The sequence below is a fragment of the Sciurus carolinensis genome, chromosome 1 (assembly GCF_902686445.1).
Source record: "Sciurus carolinensis chromosome 1, mSciCar1.2, whole genome shotgun sequence".
In the NCBI taxonomy this organism is placed as follows: domain Eukaryota; kingdom Metazoa; phylum Chordata; class Mammalia; order Rodentia; family Sciuridae; genus Sciurus; species Sciurus carolinensis.
Genome location: NC_062213.1, coordinates 171,422,698 through 171,439,190, shown reverse-complemented (window position 1 = coordinate 171,439,190; position 16,493 = coordinate 171,422,698). Strand labels below are relative to the sequence as shown.

Genomic DNA, 16,493 nt, shown 5'->3' with positions numbered 1-16,493 from the left:
CAAACACTCTCCCATGTCCCCACACCACATGCTGATCCCCATTCCTATCTCCCCTCCCTGTTCTTTCACAATATTGCTTTGTGCTGTGAATTTTTCTAACTCCTGCCTAAGATCCTCTCCAGCCTCCTCACACGGGAGGGGTAGTAAGAACATCCACCTCTGGAGTTGTTGAGGTCTTTACTGGCTGCAAGGCACTTCGATATCTATAGTTGCACATTTTCACCAGGACATGCAGGACAAGCTGCTGTAGACATGGAAATCATCACTCAACAACTGCCGACAATGAAATTGAGGCCAAGAAAGAGTCATGGAGGAAGAGAATGGTGGGTGACTGACCCCTTGTACCAAAAAAACTGAGGGAGATGAAAACAGGCCCTGGGCTGGGGCCTGGCACGTGGGAGGCATCAGTGAGTTCCTGTCCCTTATTAATGCTGGAGTCAGATCCACTAAACAGATGCCAGCTCATCAGACAGACCAAGTGCCAACTTTTCAGGGGCTCCCTCCCTGACTGGTCGTGAGCGCTTGAGGGCATGGTCACGGCTCGTTTACCTCCATCTCTATCACCCTCGCAAGACCTGGCACAGAGTAGGTGTCCCATGAAGGTCAAACCACACTGAACTGAGCCAGAAGAAAGCGGGGGCAGGAGGAGGCACAGAAGCGTGCAGGGGCTGGAGCTGGGTATGCAAGAGCTCTTGACTTACGTAGGAGAAGTCCTCGGCATTCTGGCAGAGGAGCTTGGGGAAGATGGCCTGCCTCTGGAACCGCTCTTCATCCTCAAAGATATTGCCATACATGAAGCCATTCATCATGGTGGAGTGGGCGTGGATGTCAATGTAGAACTCCAGGCTTGTTTTCTGTTGAAAGAAAGAGTAACAGCTCAGAGATCTGAGACCGTAGAGCTTATCTTAAAGGGAACAAGCACTATACAAGCATACCCTTTGCAGCCGGCCCTGTGGGTCAGCAGATTTGGCAACTATTTGCAGTGTGATCAGAGGGGTTGAGACAGGTCAGGATCAATTTCTCTATTCTTGGGGTCTGCAAGCACTGCCATTAGCATCCCTCTTTAGGGGTCTTCTGAAGAAGTGAGGTTTTGTTGAGTTTAGTCATGATGTTACTTACTCAGTTAACAAATTAATGGTTAGACATTAGTAGAACATATTCCTCTGATTAATGAGAAATACCTTCCCAAGTGATACAGTTGTATTTACTTTGGGCCTACTTACACTTTTACCCTAACTCACCATTTCATGCTGGGGTACCTGGTACAAATCAGGCTCTCACTTTGAGCCTCAGTTTTCTTATCTGAAAAATGGGTATCTTAATTCCAATATCACAAATTTACAGTGGAAATTAAACACAGTAATAATAATAATAGTTACTCTCATTTTCTACATATTTAATGTGTGCCGAGGACTATTCTGGGAGCTTTGCATAAAAAGTCTTAGTTAATTCTTTTATTGAACTTGTTACCTGGTGCCATGCCTACTTCCCTGTAACATATAAAGAGGGGGAGCTTTCTGAAGGAAGTCTGTAATCTGTAAATAGCATTGACTAGTTTTCCTCTGCTCTCTACTTTTGCATATTAAGGCACTTTGCCAGCTTGATATGGTATTATTTTTTAAGCTTCACTGAGTAGGGGAACTCTCTTCTTTACAGAAGCTTAGTGCCTATAAGTGAAGGATGCAATTGTGGGTAAAATGACCGAATAAATGCCCCAAAGAGATTACCCAGATATCATAACAGACTGGCAGAAATTGGGAGCACCTTTAGGCCATTGAATCTTCAATGTCCCTCAAATACAAACCTCTTCCTATATATCAGTCCAATATCTATTAGTCCTTTCTGAGAGTAATGGAGGACCCAGATGTGGAAGGGACTTGATCAAGCTCCTGGAATAATTGGGACTGACACCCAAGTCCCCTGACCCTGGCATAATTAACTTGTCATTATCAGTGGCCAATATTAGAAATAGCTGAGGCAAATCCTGGTCACCTCCCCATCTCCTTTCTAGTACATAGTCCTGGGAAAGAAGAAAAGTCCACGTTTGGAAGGATTCTCCCTCCTTGGGACACTTTCAAATGAAGTTAAAACCAAATGAAAACCATGTTGCTTCTAGAATGTGGGCTTGATGACTGTCATTTCATTTGCCTCAGAGTTGGAGTGAAAAATTATGTCTCTGTGAGCTCCCAGTTCTCTGGGTAGCGTAGCTGTCTTTTGAGAGATACAAGATGCACTGCTCTGTGTGATATTAAACTCATCATTTCCAGCTTTGGAGGTGGAATACACAATGATTCAACAGGAGCCCCATAAAAGTCATCTTTGCAATTTTATTTTCTTCAATTGTCTGTCTTTTCCTCTGAGCTTTTGATGAGCTGCAGAGGAAAGGAGGAGGTAGAGAGATGACTTAAGAAATGTGTGAGGGAAAATCTGAAGTTTATGTCTCCAGATGTCAAAAGTGAGAGAGGGCCTTGGAAATCAGTTTCTCTGACCTTCTCTGATCAGCCCTGAGCAGGGAGGTTGCATGCTCAAGTCTGGCCAGCAAGCCGGTGGAGGAGCAAGAACTAGAACCAGGCTCTTCTGATAACTACTTGGCGTGGTGTCCCTTGTCCCTCCCACCTGGCAGCTCATACCAATAACCAATTATAATTGGTTGATTCATGTGATCCAAAAGTAAAAATGTCTGAAATTCACAGTGAAAAATCTCCTTTCCACCCGTCTTCCAGTGGCTCCATTATGCTCTCCAGAGGCAACTAATGTATCAGGTTCATATGGATTCTTCTGGAAGTAGTTTGCATTTATCCAAGTAAATATTTTCCCTCTCCCAAATGCTAGTACCCTAAACACACTATGCTTTTCTTTCCTCTGTATATATTGGAGACGATCTTTCTCAATAAATAAAAAATTACTTCATTCTTTTTAACAGCCATATATAAACTAACCAGTTCCCTATTGACAGTCATCTAAGGTTTTTCCAGTCTTCTCCTGTTATAAACAATGCTTCAGGGATTGACTTTGCATATAACACCATTTCACACATCTGCTATTATACCTAGGATAAATTCCTAGAAGAGGAATTTCCGTATCCTACATGCATTTACAATCCTGATAAATATTGACATACTGACCTTAGAAGAGCTAGGACACTCCTAGGCAAGAACTAGTGTCTCTTTTTCAATTACCTTGACAAGACGGGTGGAATCAACATTTTTTTTTTAATTTACAATTTGATGGGTAAAAAATGATGTCTAAGATTACTTTAAGTCTGAATTACTTTTACTGTAATTATCTTCTACTTAATTATCTTTTACTATAGTTATCATTTTATATGTTTAAGAACTATTTGCATTTTCTTTTCTATGAATTGATCATTCATTTCCTATACCCATTTTAAGAAATTAGGTTGTTATGCTTTATTTCTTATTGATTCACAGAAGTCATACATTAGAGAAATTAGGTAGTACAAATATTTTTGTCATTTGTCTTTTTACTTCTATTAGCACATTTTTTCATGGAGAATTTTTTATATGTTAATTTTTTATATATTCAGATTTATCAGTCTTTTGTGGTGCCTGGGTTGAATTCTTTCACTCTTCTGTTTACTGCTATATTGTTTATTTTTAAATATTTTGTTTCCATTTCAATTTATATGAATGTAATTTGTGAGGTAAGGGTTAAATTTTATTGTTCTAATACTACTATTGAATTGTACATGTTTCCCCACTGACATGAAAATAATTACTTATCATATAATTTTTTCTACATACTTAGGTTTAATTTTAGACTTTCTACTCTGTTCTAATCATTTGTCTATGCTCAGTATCACACAGTTTTAATTGTTTTCTGTTTATATGGTTTTATATTTGGGGAGCTATTATCACCTCATTATGCCTCTTTATCTGAATGTTCATGGATTTTCTTTCGTATTTATCTATCTGATCTTTATAATTAGCTTCTTTAGTTTTCCTCACCCTCTCAAACCTTGTCAATAGTTTCAATATTTATAAGATAATCATATTAAATTTGTAGATTAACCTTGGAGGAATCGACTGATGACTTTGAAACTTCCCATTTATTCAAGGCTTTATTTAGGTACAGCAGTTAAGTTTTAAATCCAGGAAGTTGACATTTTTAGTTGCTCTTGTAAGTGATATTTGTTTCCATTAAGTCTTCTCATTGGTCATTCTCTGTAAAGACTTTTTGTTTTCAACAAAGTTTGCACCTAGACTCTTCCCTATTATTATTGGCTATAATCTCAAATTTGATTTTCTTAGATTTCATTTATTTATTTTTCAGAATATAATTACTGAGTACCTACTATATGTCAGGCAATATTCTAGACACAGGAAGTATATGCCACAAGGTATACTGAGCACTAAGGACACATAGTAGTGAACAAAACAGAAGGTTCTTGATCTCAAGAGTTTACCTTCTGTTACAGTTAAGATCTGATATGTCCCACAAAAGCTCGAGTGAGAAACAATGTAAGAAGGTTAAGAGGAAAAACGATTGGGTTATGAGAGCCTTAACTCAATCGGTGAATTAATCCCCTGATGGGACTGACTTCTTTGAGTCACTGATTCTAATGACCTTTGGAGGTTCAGTTCAAATGTCAGAGGCCTTTCCTGATCACCTGCTACCTACAGTAGACTCATCTACTCCGTCATTCACCACCTGTGGCTCAGCTAGTGCATTCCTAGTATGTACAGCAGCCTTCCACTGTCTTGTGTATCTGCTATATACAGTCTGTCATCCCCACCTGGGTGTCAGCTCCTTAAAGGCAGATCCTTATCTGTCTTGTTCACTTCAGGTCCTTCTTGCTGGGGTTTTGATGTCAGTACTTGCTACCATATGTCCAATATGGTTGATAGTTGGAGTTCCTGGAGTTCCTTAAGAATAGGGCCAGGTTTGATCCAACTCTTCATCATCTCTTACTTGGCCTACTGTTATAATATATTTCAAATTTATTATTTAATTCATTATAATTTTATTGGTGCTTATAACTATATATAGTAGTGGGAGTCATTATGTCATATTTGTAGGTGCATGTAACATAGCTTAATTAATCTCATTCTCTTCTTTTTACTTCCCCTTCTCTCTTCCCATGACCCATTGCTCTACTCTGCTTATGTCCCTTCTATTATTATTTTAATTAGTGCATTATAATAATACATATAAGTGGGATTCATTGTAGTATGTTCATACATGGACATAGCATAATTTGTATATGGAGAGATGAAATCTACCAAATTAATTTCAATAGCTTTTAAACTGATGTCCTTGCTGCCTCAGAGTGATCTTTTTGAACAAAATAGGTCACTCTCCTAGTTGAAACTGGTTGTACAGTTGCCTGCTACTCCCAGGATAGAGTTCAAGCTCCTTAACATTGTTAAAAGGCCCTGCACATCTGGTCCTTGCCTGCAGTTCCAACTCTTACCACTTCTGGTTTGACACACTTCACTCCAGTCACACGGAACTACCTGGAGTACTTCAAACCACTTTGCTAATGGCTTTTCGCGTTTACACACAATATCTCCTCTGCCTAGAATGTACTTTCTCTAGCTTTTCATACACTTAACTCTTACCCAGCCTTAACTTTAAGGCAAAAACTGAATAGATGCTTGCTAGTCCCATTTCCTTTTTCTGAGCCAAACTGCTATATTGAGGAAGGCCATGAAATTCATATACATTCAGTCACATTCTCTCTTGTCTACCACATTGAAATTACATGCAAAAATAATGGTATCATAAGAAGGAAGAATGAAGAAGCCCATGTCTCTGAATTAGAACTGACCAAGGAGTCACCTGACCTGTATTCAGACTGCGATGTGAGAGAGATACAAACCTTCAGTATATTAAAACATTGAGGTTTGGTGATTATTTGTTATAGTTGAATATTATTCATCTTGACTAGTATAATATCTCAGTTCAAAAACCTTATTTTGTCCGTCAGCCTGAGTAAATGGCCTCTTCTATGTGGCATGAGAATTCTTTCCATCTCCCACTAGCATGAATATGAGCTTTTAGAGGGCAGGGATCTTATACTGTTGATTTTATAAAAAATTCATAGGACCATAATGAGGCTTGGTATACAGTAGGTTGCCATTAAACGTTTGATGAAGAAATGGATGAGAAAATAAATCCATGAGAGGATGAATAAATCAGCGAGTGCACTGACACATCTTACACTTTTTCTAGTAGTAAAATGGTCACTTTTCTGCGGCCACACTAGAGCTGCACTAGAGCTTGAGGTGTGTCGCAAATGCAGGGCCTTTAATTATAACTTGAGAATGAGAATAGAAGGGGGGGTATCTCTGTTATTTCCTTCCAAACTTAAGAACCTTAATTAAAACCAAGTGATGAAGGGCTGTCCCCTTGCCAGCAGCCAACAGCTCATCCTGCAATCAGGGGCCTAAAGAGTAAATTAAAATCAGTGCCAATAAAATTAAAACTACCTTGGGGCATATTTGCAACATAATTTAGTGTGGAGTTCGCTTCCTCCTAGACATCAGGGAGGAAATGGGTTTTCATTCTACTTCCTAAGCTGCTTCCCTGCTTCATCTCACTTGGCACTGGCCAAAACCTGAGCTCGGTTCTCTGATGTGGTGTGCTACTCTTCACATTTGGGTAGTACCTCTGAGTTGATCATATATTTCATCCAGCGGAGGAGGGAAATCTGGGAAGGGCATAGGAAATTTTATCTCAGGTCAGGAGGTGAGGAAGAAACTGAACTTGGGAAAGGATCATAGCAAGTTGACAAGGGTGAGCTTTGTTATTTTCTTCCACTTTTCATTGGAAGGAACTGAACAGAGAGCTTAATACATAGCCAGAGGTAGCAGAGCTGGGACTGAAACCCAGGCTGCTGGCTGCAAGGCTCCGTGCTCCATGTGCTGCTGTTCTCTCAAGAGCTTGCAGCCTAGCAAGGCAATTGCCAGGTCACTCAGGCAGGCCCCAGACAGTCCTTCACCTTGATTTGAGGTCTGGGGACTGCTGGTATTAGCCACTTAGAAGGCCATTGAGGTGTGTGCAGGGGGAAGGTACAAGAAGTGTTAGGGAACCTCCAGACAATGTTCCAGGAAGGTGATTCCTCCATGGGACTTGGGCAAAAAATGTCTCAAGTCTATTCCTTTTGTCATCAAACAAATTATCTCCTTTTCTGTTACTTTAAGAAGTAAAAGGTATTGCTGGAAGTTGGAAAAATTGAGAATTCTTTCTTTAATAACAACCAAGGAAATCAAATAAACAAAATAATGTAAAGGTCTTGTGTCATGTTTTGTACAGATAAATCTCTGAAGTGGCATAGTTAAGCCTTCCTACCTCGGGTATGTCCTGAATGTACCTGGACAGAAATTTCTGACACCAAGAGGGATGGACAAATCAAGGGGAGAAAAGGAGGAAGACTACATTAGACATTTAGGCAACTGACCCAGGGAACCAAAGGGATAGGCCATGGACACTTCATCCCCTGCTTCTCCCCCTCTCACACACCACCAGTCTTGCAGAACTTCTGTAACTTTCAAGTGCTCTTGTGCTCTTCTGCTCTGTGCATTTGTGTCTGCTATTCCTTCAAGTGGGAAGACTCATCCCCTGCCTTCTTTACACCACCTGGTACCATCTTGCTCATCTTTCACAGTCCAGTCCAAATGGCCTCTTGTCAGAGAAGCTTTCCCTAGCTCCCTCAGGATGAAGCTCCCTTCTTTGGACTCCAACAGACTTTTAGGACATCCTTTCATTAAAATATTCATCTATCTATTCATTTGACAAATATTTACAGGAGGCCGACTATGTGACAGGTGCTATCATAGGACCTGAAGTGAACAAGACAGATAAGGATCTGCCTTGAAGGAGCTGAGACCCCAGTGGGGATGACAGACTGTATATAGCAGATACACAAGACAGTGGAGGGCTGCTGTGCATACTAGGAATGCACTAGACGAGCCACAAGTGGTGAATGACGGAGTAGATGAGTCTACTGTAGGTAGCAGGTGATCAGGAAAGGCCTCTGACATTTGAACTGAACCTCCAAAGGTCATTAGAATCAGTCACTCAAAGAAGCTGGCATACTGGGCATGGGGACCCACACCTATAAGTCTAGGTGCTGGGGAGCCTGAGATAGGAGGATCACTTGAGCTCAGCAGTTCAAGATCAGCCTGCACAACAAAGTAAGACTCCAGTTTAAAATTTAAAAAACCGAGTACTACCAAAAACAGCTGGCAAGAGAGTTCTGTGCAAACAAAGGCACTACAGCAAGGGAAAGTGTGGCAGAGTGGAGGCCAGCGGCTGGATTGTGAAATAAAACCGCAAGTGAGTCAGAGAGCTTTTCAGGGTTCACACCATGCAGGGCCTGCTGGCCAGGGTCAGGGTTTGGCATTTATCCTACGTACTGAGCAAAGTCATATTAACAGGGAAACACTGTAAAAGGATATCCTGCCCATTATGGAGGTAATGGATTTTAGTGGGACAAGAGTAGAGGCACTTGAAACAATTCTCTCAAGAGAGCTTAGTAACTTTAATTAGAGTAACGGCAGTGGAGATGAAAAGAGGACATATTTGGTAAATATCTGGGCCACTGCCATAGGACCTACATATGGGTTATACGTGGGAAGAATCAAAGATGAATCAAAGGTTCGTGACTTGAGCAATGGAGAAGACAGCACTGCTGTCTATAAGAATGGAGAATATGGGTGGACCCCTGTTGGGATGGATAGTGGCAAGGAAATTGAGAGTTCTGAGTTGGATTTGAAATGACCATTCGAAACCAGACTGGAAGTATCAAGTAGGCAGTTAGATTTATGGAAGTAGATCCCTGGGAAGAGGACTGGACTGGAGAAACACATGTGGGCATCATTGGCATAGAGATGCTATTTAACACCTCTGAGAGGAGTCCCTGGACTGAGCTTGGAGACCTACCAAAGTGAGTTTGCATAGAAGAGACTATGGAGTTGGCAGGGACAAGTCGGAGGAAAATAAGAAGAATGTGGTTTTTACATGAAAAAACAACAACAAAATTGTTGTAAGAGGAGGATCCAGTCTGCGATCCCCTAGAGGACCCAGGCCCACGTCTGGTTCATCTCCGCACTCACCGGACACATCAGGCCTGGCACTCAGGACATTTGCTGAGTGACTAAATGAATAAGTAAATGAATGAACCAGGTTTTCTGAACTCAGAGAGAGAGGCAATGAGGGATGTTGTGACAGGGCTAGACTCTATCAAGAGGAGCTGGGGAGGAAATCATAACAATTTCTTAAGTGCCAGGGAATCATTAATATTCCAACAACCTTATAAGATAGAAATGTCACTTACAAAGAAGGATGCTCAGGAACAGAGGGGTTAAACAACTTGCACGGGAACCCCTGAATCACATAGTAATAACTGGCAGAGCCCAAGCAGTCAGACTCTGTAATCCATGCTCCTCACCATGACACCATCAAAGTTGGTGACATTTATGGGGTACTTCCTGGTCTGGTCCTGTAATTATTCTTAGAACAACTGTATGAGATAAGTACTATTGTATGAGGAAAACAAGGCAAGGAGTTTAGGGCTGAGATTCAAAGGAGTCTTTCTGACTTAAGACAAGGGTCTTTATCTTCAGCTACTCAACAGCCCAGGCTTTCCATCTGTGACTACTTTGGGCTCAGTAGAATAAATTTCAGGACAAAGGAAATTTGTGAAAGTAACACTTAGGAATGGGGAAAATTCAACAGCAGCAGCCAGACAAGTAGTAAAAACATATATGTGTGTATATATATATATATAGGAATGGAGAATATGGGTGGACCCCTGTTGGGATATATATGTGTGTGTGTGTGTGTGTGTGTGTGTGTGTGTGTGTGTGTGTGTATTTCTTTTTTCTATTTCCAAAGTGCTTTTACAACTCTTCTTGGGAGTAATAAGTCAAATCTGCATGTAAATGGAGGCTTTTCAACTTCTCCTCCTTCTAAGGATCCAGCAAGATCCAGGTCTTGCCTGGCAGAAGGGAGCCTTTCCCGGCTTCCATCCTCCTCCTCCCCCTCTCTACCTAGAAAAGGGAAGAGAGATGGGAGGATCTGTCCAGGAGTTCGGGTTTATAACAGACCTTCCCAGGACAAAGGAAGAACTCCTGGCCGCTGACTCCGCTTCAAAAGTGACTGGTAACCTCAGCGATGGCTATGCAATGGTTAAGATCCAGAAGCTTAGTCAGGAGAGCAGAGTGGTTTGGAGGTCTGGTGGGCTTGGCTTCTAGGGTCAATTTAGTCATGGTTGAGATTTATGACCTGTAGGAGTCATTTTTCCTCTCTGAGACTCTATTTTCTCCTCTGTAAATTGGGGATGATAATCTTAAACACAGGTTTATGATGAAGTTAAATTAGGTAACTGGATTTATGCTTGATAAAATGTTGGTTTATGCACTCTCAATATATTCTTTTCAATTACACAGTAACACTATATGCAGGTGCTGCACTTGGCACTGGGCATGTGACCTCCTGGAGCTCAAAACCTTGTGGGGAAGATGGACATTTTACAAGCAATTGCATGTGCAATGAGGGATTTGCAGGAGAGGTGCAGGTGCAGCAGAGAGTTGAGAGGAAGTTGGGGACCCAGCTTAGATAAGCATAAATTTCTTCCTTGTTCTATAGGAAATCTATCAATAATAACTACCATCTTGAATGTTCATAGAGTTTAGAAATTATTCTCAAATCAATTGGGTCATCTGACTCTCAACTGTTCACTCACGTAAGTAGGCTCATGATCTTGGCTTCTCCGAAGAAGCTCAGAGACTGACTCGTCCAGATCTCCTTGCTAGTCAGGGGTTGAGCTGGAATTCTAACTTACATCTCGCCACCTCCAAAGCCTCTGCTTGGTCCTCGCCCTTGCAGGGTAACCCCACATGCCTGCTCCTGCAAGAGGAATGGGCAAAGGTACAAGTGGAAGAACCAGACCCTTCCTCGAGAAGCCCCAGTCTCTGCAGAAAGATGAGACAAAAATAATCAAGGCTTTCTCCACAGAGAAGAGATCAAGTCATGAGAGCTAAGGGACATTTTAATTTGATAATTAAAAGTTAAGGTTGCTTCATTATAAATCAAATGCTGATGAAATTAGGGTACCCCAGGCACATATTAGGAACTCAATAAATAGCTGTGGCCTACATGTTTGGGGACACCTACTGCGGAAGGTTGTCAGCTGTTTAGAGAGGACAACGGTAGGTCTTTCTTCCCAGGAAACCCCTCTTGGCTCTCCTACCAACCTACTCTGTGATTCTGGAGATGTCATTCTCCCTCTCTGGACTTCAGTTTCCCCATTTAGAGAATATCTTCTGTGGCTTCTCCCTTACCTCCTAAGAGCCTTACATCCTTCAAGTACCTCACCTTCCTGCACATACTGTTTTCCGTCCTGTGGTTGGGGACAGACATTGCCTGCCTTCCCCACCTCATCTCCTTCAAGACACAAGTGCGAAGTCCTTTTCCCTGGCATGACCCCGTGGGCGTAGCCTGCTGCAGGACGGCAGTTCAACCGTTTCCCCAGCCCCATGCTGCCTTCCCATGCGGCAGAGTGTGTATTACTGCTTTCAAAGAAGTGCTCAGGGGTGCCAGCATTCAGGCTGAAATTATGTACTTCACCCTGGGGGAAAACAAGGTGGTTCCTTTTTGTTTTATTCTGAGTAGGTGACTGGGGGAGGGGGAGAGGGGAGGAGAAAGGTACAGGCAGGGATCTGACATCTGTTGATTCTTTCTTTCCTTTTCTCCCATCGCTCTCCTCCCTCTCTATTCCTCTCTCCTTCCGTTAGCCCCTCCCCACCCCCTCACTCTCCCCACAGTACAGCGGAGGCAGACGGACATGCATGTGTAAGCCTGTCAGGTGCTGTGGGAGATGGACGAGAAGACTGGGTGGAAATTCGGCTGGTGGAGCCATCAATCTAATGGGTGGTCAGGAAAGACTTTAGAGGAAATAACTGACAGATGAGAAGGCATTCACTAAGCGGGTGTTAGGAAAAGGAGGCTCCAGTAGGGAGGGAGATAGTCCAGGCTGAGGGATGTTGTGAGCCAAAGTCCCAAGACTCAAACCTCCCTGTCCATTAAGGGAACTCCAAGGTGTCTGGTGTGACTGAAGGGCCCAGGGGGCAGTGAGGTGAGAAAAGGGCTGGAGAGGCTTCCATAGGCCTGTTCATGGGAGGCCCTGTAAGCCACTAAGGAAACATGACTTTTCCTATAAATAGAAACTAGAGAGTCACAGAAGTGCTTTATGGAGCACATCATGATTGTATTTAGATTTTAGCAATATTGTTTAGAGGCTGTGGTGAGGAATTGGACATTATGAATCTCAGAAGCATGTAAAGTAGTTAGGGCATTTTTAATTTTAATCCAAGTGAGAATTAATTAAAAATGATAAGGCCCTGAATTAAATCAGGGCCAGGGAGGACACAAAGAAGGGTACAAATAAGAAACCTACTAGAAAGTGACATTGATAGTGGGGCCTAAGTGTAGACTGATTCTCAACTTTTGGACTTGGGGACTGGATGGATGATAGGGTCCTTCACTGACTCTGGGGATATCATTATCTTGTAAGTTTAAGTTGGATGTTTACATCCTAGGTACTTGTCTTAGTCCTTGTTGGGTTGCTGTAACTGAATGCCTGAGGTTGGATAATTTATAAAGAATAGAAATTAATTTCCCACAGTTCCAGAGGCTGGGAAACCTGAGCTCAAGATGCCAGCATCTGGTGAGGGCTTCTGCTGCTTCTCACATGGCAGCAAAGGTGGCAGAAGGACCCAAAAGAGACAAACTCAGTGCCCTTACATTGCATAAGACTAGAAGAGAGCAGACTCAAGTCTGTGAGCCCTTTAGTAGCATAATTAATCCACCTGAGGGTGGGACTCTCATGACCTAAGCACTTCCCCCTGGGCCCCACCTCCCAACGTTGTAGCACTGGGGATGGAGTTTCCAAAGTGTCAATTTTGTAGGACACATTTAACCAAAGCAGCACTTGTCCCCAGCTAGGGTAAGGGGCTTTCACATGTTTTATGGTCTTAGGTCATAGGTCATATTATTTTGATCCAAAACAAGTTGAATTTCCCTAAATGTGGTTATTTGAATGAAATGAAAAATGTATCATGTAATCATAATGTTTTCTATAAAAATAGAGCTCTTTCTTAAAATAGTTAAGCATAGCATTGCACATTTTTTGTTAGGAATATAAAATCAGAAAAAGAGTTTTTAAAAAGTCAAACACCTAAATACACGTACTTGGATAGCTGGGTCTCCCCCTTGAAGGTAAATGGGGTCAGGACTTCAGGTATCTGCTGCCTCTGAAGAGACTAAGGTTTTTTTGGCCTACTTCACTGAGCCAGGAAGTAGCAAGGAGTGAGGAGGCAGGGGAGGGAGTGCAGCAAGGGTCAGAGGAGGAGGTGCCGGACACATCAGGCTCTGCCTCCTGGTTTGCAGGGAAGGCTCAAAACAGAGCAGTCGCCTTCATCCACATCGATGTAAAAATATTTAGCAAAAGCCAATGGAATGAAGTTGTGCTTCCCCGGCTCTTTGAATTATCTGGAGTTTTGCTCTTACCCATTTCTTCTGACATATGAAATACTATCGACAATCTACACAACCTGCTCCCAATCCTTATCTCCTCCTCACCACCCCTGCTCCAGTCTACACAGGTAGTAAATGACAGAGCCCAAGATAAAACCTAGATTTTATAACCTAAGTACAAGTTCTTCCCACTGTATCATTCTGCTTTGAGTCTTCAATCTTTGTCCTGGTCTTAGGTCCACCCCAAAGGGTAAATTACAACAGACATGTATGATTTTTCACAAATGTGAATATCAGGTCCTCCATCTCTGCCCCCATTTCCTACTGTCTGTGGACAGGCTGCCTACACTCTCCCCATGCCCTGTGGAGAACTTCTAGACTCTTCCACAATCTCTGTCCCTCCCAGGGCCTTGCTCATGTCATTGCCTCAGTCAGGAATGCCTTGCTCTCCCTAGTGTCCTCCTGAACCCGTCATGAGCGTTCGCCCTGGATCTGACATCCCCAGCCCACCAGGTGTGGTTGACAATGCTCCTTCCCTCTCGTTGTCTCTGGACACTCCATGTTTATTACATCTGTGTCACTGTTTCATTGTTATTGCTTTGGGTGTGCTTCTCCCATTGGACCAAGCGTGTCTCAAGGCTTGAAATTGCCCAGTATTCACCTTGACACGTCCAACATCTAGCACAGTGTCAGGCACACAGCAGGTGCCAAAGACATCCTTAATGAATGAATGAGTCCATGAGTTAGTGATGGAGAAGAAAACGTCTTTGGGCAGAAATGATCTCCACCCTTGAAGCTCTGTGACAAATGCTGTTGTGGAAAAGAGAGAAGGGCGTACATCAAAGGGATATAATGGGTAAAAAAAAAAAATCTTTCCTATTCTCTCTGGGCTCTTTCCCTTCCTTTCCCCTCTCTTGCTATTGGAACAAAAATAAAGAGTACATCATAAGCAAAGCTGTATTTTCTGTTTATTGCCACCAGGTTAATAACAGTAATGGTGTGAGAAGAAAATGAGGTGTTATGTAAAATCCTGCATTGCAGATTTTGCTGCTGATGTAAAGAACTCAATAAAGTGTAACACTTTAATCATGGAGATAAAAATCACACAGCAGCTTCCCACAGGCTCCCAGAGCCTTAAGACAAAATAGTTGTGGGGAAATGAGAGATGAGAGAAGAATATTATCAGACATCAGAAAAGTTGTTTGGGCTTCCCTCCCCCCTTCTCTAAAAAATGGAATAGGCTTTTCGATCTGCTTCCAAGACACCTTGGATGAATTTCTGCATTCTCTAGAGAACACGCTCAAACTTCTGGGAGAGGATTTGCTCATTCTTTGTAAAAATTGATTTGTTTAGAGAGAATTCAATTCCTGCCTTTTGGGTGACTTGTTGGCATCTAAGAATACAGGGGAAGTCTCTAAAAATGAAAGAAAGATTTGGATGGAGGCAAGGAGGTTGTTGATAGTAAAATCTCTGTGTGTGGGAGAAAGATAGTAGCAGCAAGCGAGGACTCCTGTGTCATTTCTAATGACTCTGAGGACATCGCCTCCCTACTTCAGTGTCCCAGTTCTTCAAATGCACATGGTGTTCTCTGAAGGTATTTCCAGATCTGCCACTTGGACTGTGAGGCCAGGGCCTGGACTCTTGACACTGGCTGTTGTGGCCCTGGATGACTGCAATGATCTCCCGCTGTCCCCTCTATTTCTGCTCAAAGCACCTTCTTCCTGGCCCCCACCAACCCATCCCTGCAGCCAGAGAGAGCTATTTATAAGAGGAGGAAATCACACCTTCACCCAGTACTCTGCAACAATGAGCACTGGTCATGCGAAGAGAACAACTTTGGAACCGGAGACCTGGGCTCAAACCTCTACTACCTGCATGACTTTGAAGGAGTCGCTCCGTTTCTCAAAACCTTAGTTTCCTTATCAGCAAAAGGAAGGTGATGGGAGAGCACTCACATCACAGGGCCAACATGGGTTAAGTTAGTGTGCGACTAAGTGCCTGAAAAACAGTAGCTGTTCAGCGATTTTTTTTATATCATAATAATTATTTCAGGAGTAATTAAAACAAAGGCATATCCTGGGGCTGTGCCATCTAATACAGTAGTCACGTATGAGTATTTAAGTTTAAATTAATTGAAATTAACTTTTTAAAAAATTCAGTTCCTCAGTTGAACTAGCTCCATGGTGAGTGCTCAACAGCCTCGTGTGGCTGGTAGTTTTCGTGTGGACTCTGTGAAGGACATGGTCATTGTCACAGAAGTTGGACTGCATGGTGTTACTCTGGCCTCTCAGCAGTCAGACACATGGGGCCATGCACAACCCCACTGGCACAAATACACCTGCTTATATACTCAAACACACAGTCACATACAAAAACACAAAAACCGGGTATCCAGATAAGTGACTAAATAGGCTTCATTACTAAGGTAAAATCATCTGAGTACTGAACCTGAGGCAAGTCAATGAGCAGCAAAAAAGTCAGGTCCTGTGCCAACAGTTCACATTGGACATTATATCACTTAATCCTTATGACAACCTTAATAGGAGGCATTAGCCTCATCTAATTGATTCTGACATTGAGACCCAGAGTGGTTGAATAACTTGATTGAAGTCACAAAGCTTGTAAGTGACAGAACGGGACTTACTTCCCACTATATAATACTGTTTCTTAAGGGATGCTTCAGAGACAAGGGGATTGTAGGACAAAGTCATCACAAACTTTTCGTAATCTTTTTAAGGATGCAGATGGTTGGAACTTCCTGGGGAAGATCTGGCAGTCCCAGGTTAGTCACAGGGCCTGTAGAATTCAGTGAAATTGATTCGGATTCTAGGTTGAAAATGTTGAACCTAGTTTTCTTGAATTTTGGAATGTGGTGTCCAATCTATGTGGAACTAGCTCGAGTCTTCAGAAAACCCTGGGAGCCACATGGGAAGGGTCCCATGTAAGACTGTAAAAAAGAACTTACACATCAACTGGAGCAGTACTATTTG

The 16,493-nt window shown here is 42.4% G+C and overlaps 1 protein-coding gene across 1 annotated transcript in view; it reads right to left on the bottom strand.

Moving 5' to 3' along the window:
- Window positions 1–16,493, bottom strand: part of LOC124985227 (BEN domain-containing protein 5) — a 1,510,890-nt gene that overhangs the window by 53,643 nt on the left and 1,440,754 nt on the right. Inside the window, exon 10 of the mRNA XM_047553797.1 lies at window positions 702–854. Within this exon, the coding sequence (XP_047409753.1) occupies window positions 702–854 (153 nt within the window). The remainder of the gene's footprint in view (window positions 1–701; window positions 855–16,493) is intronic.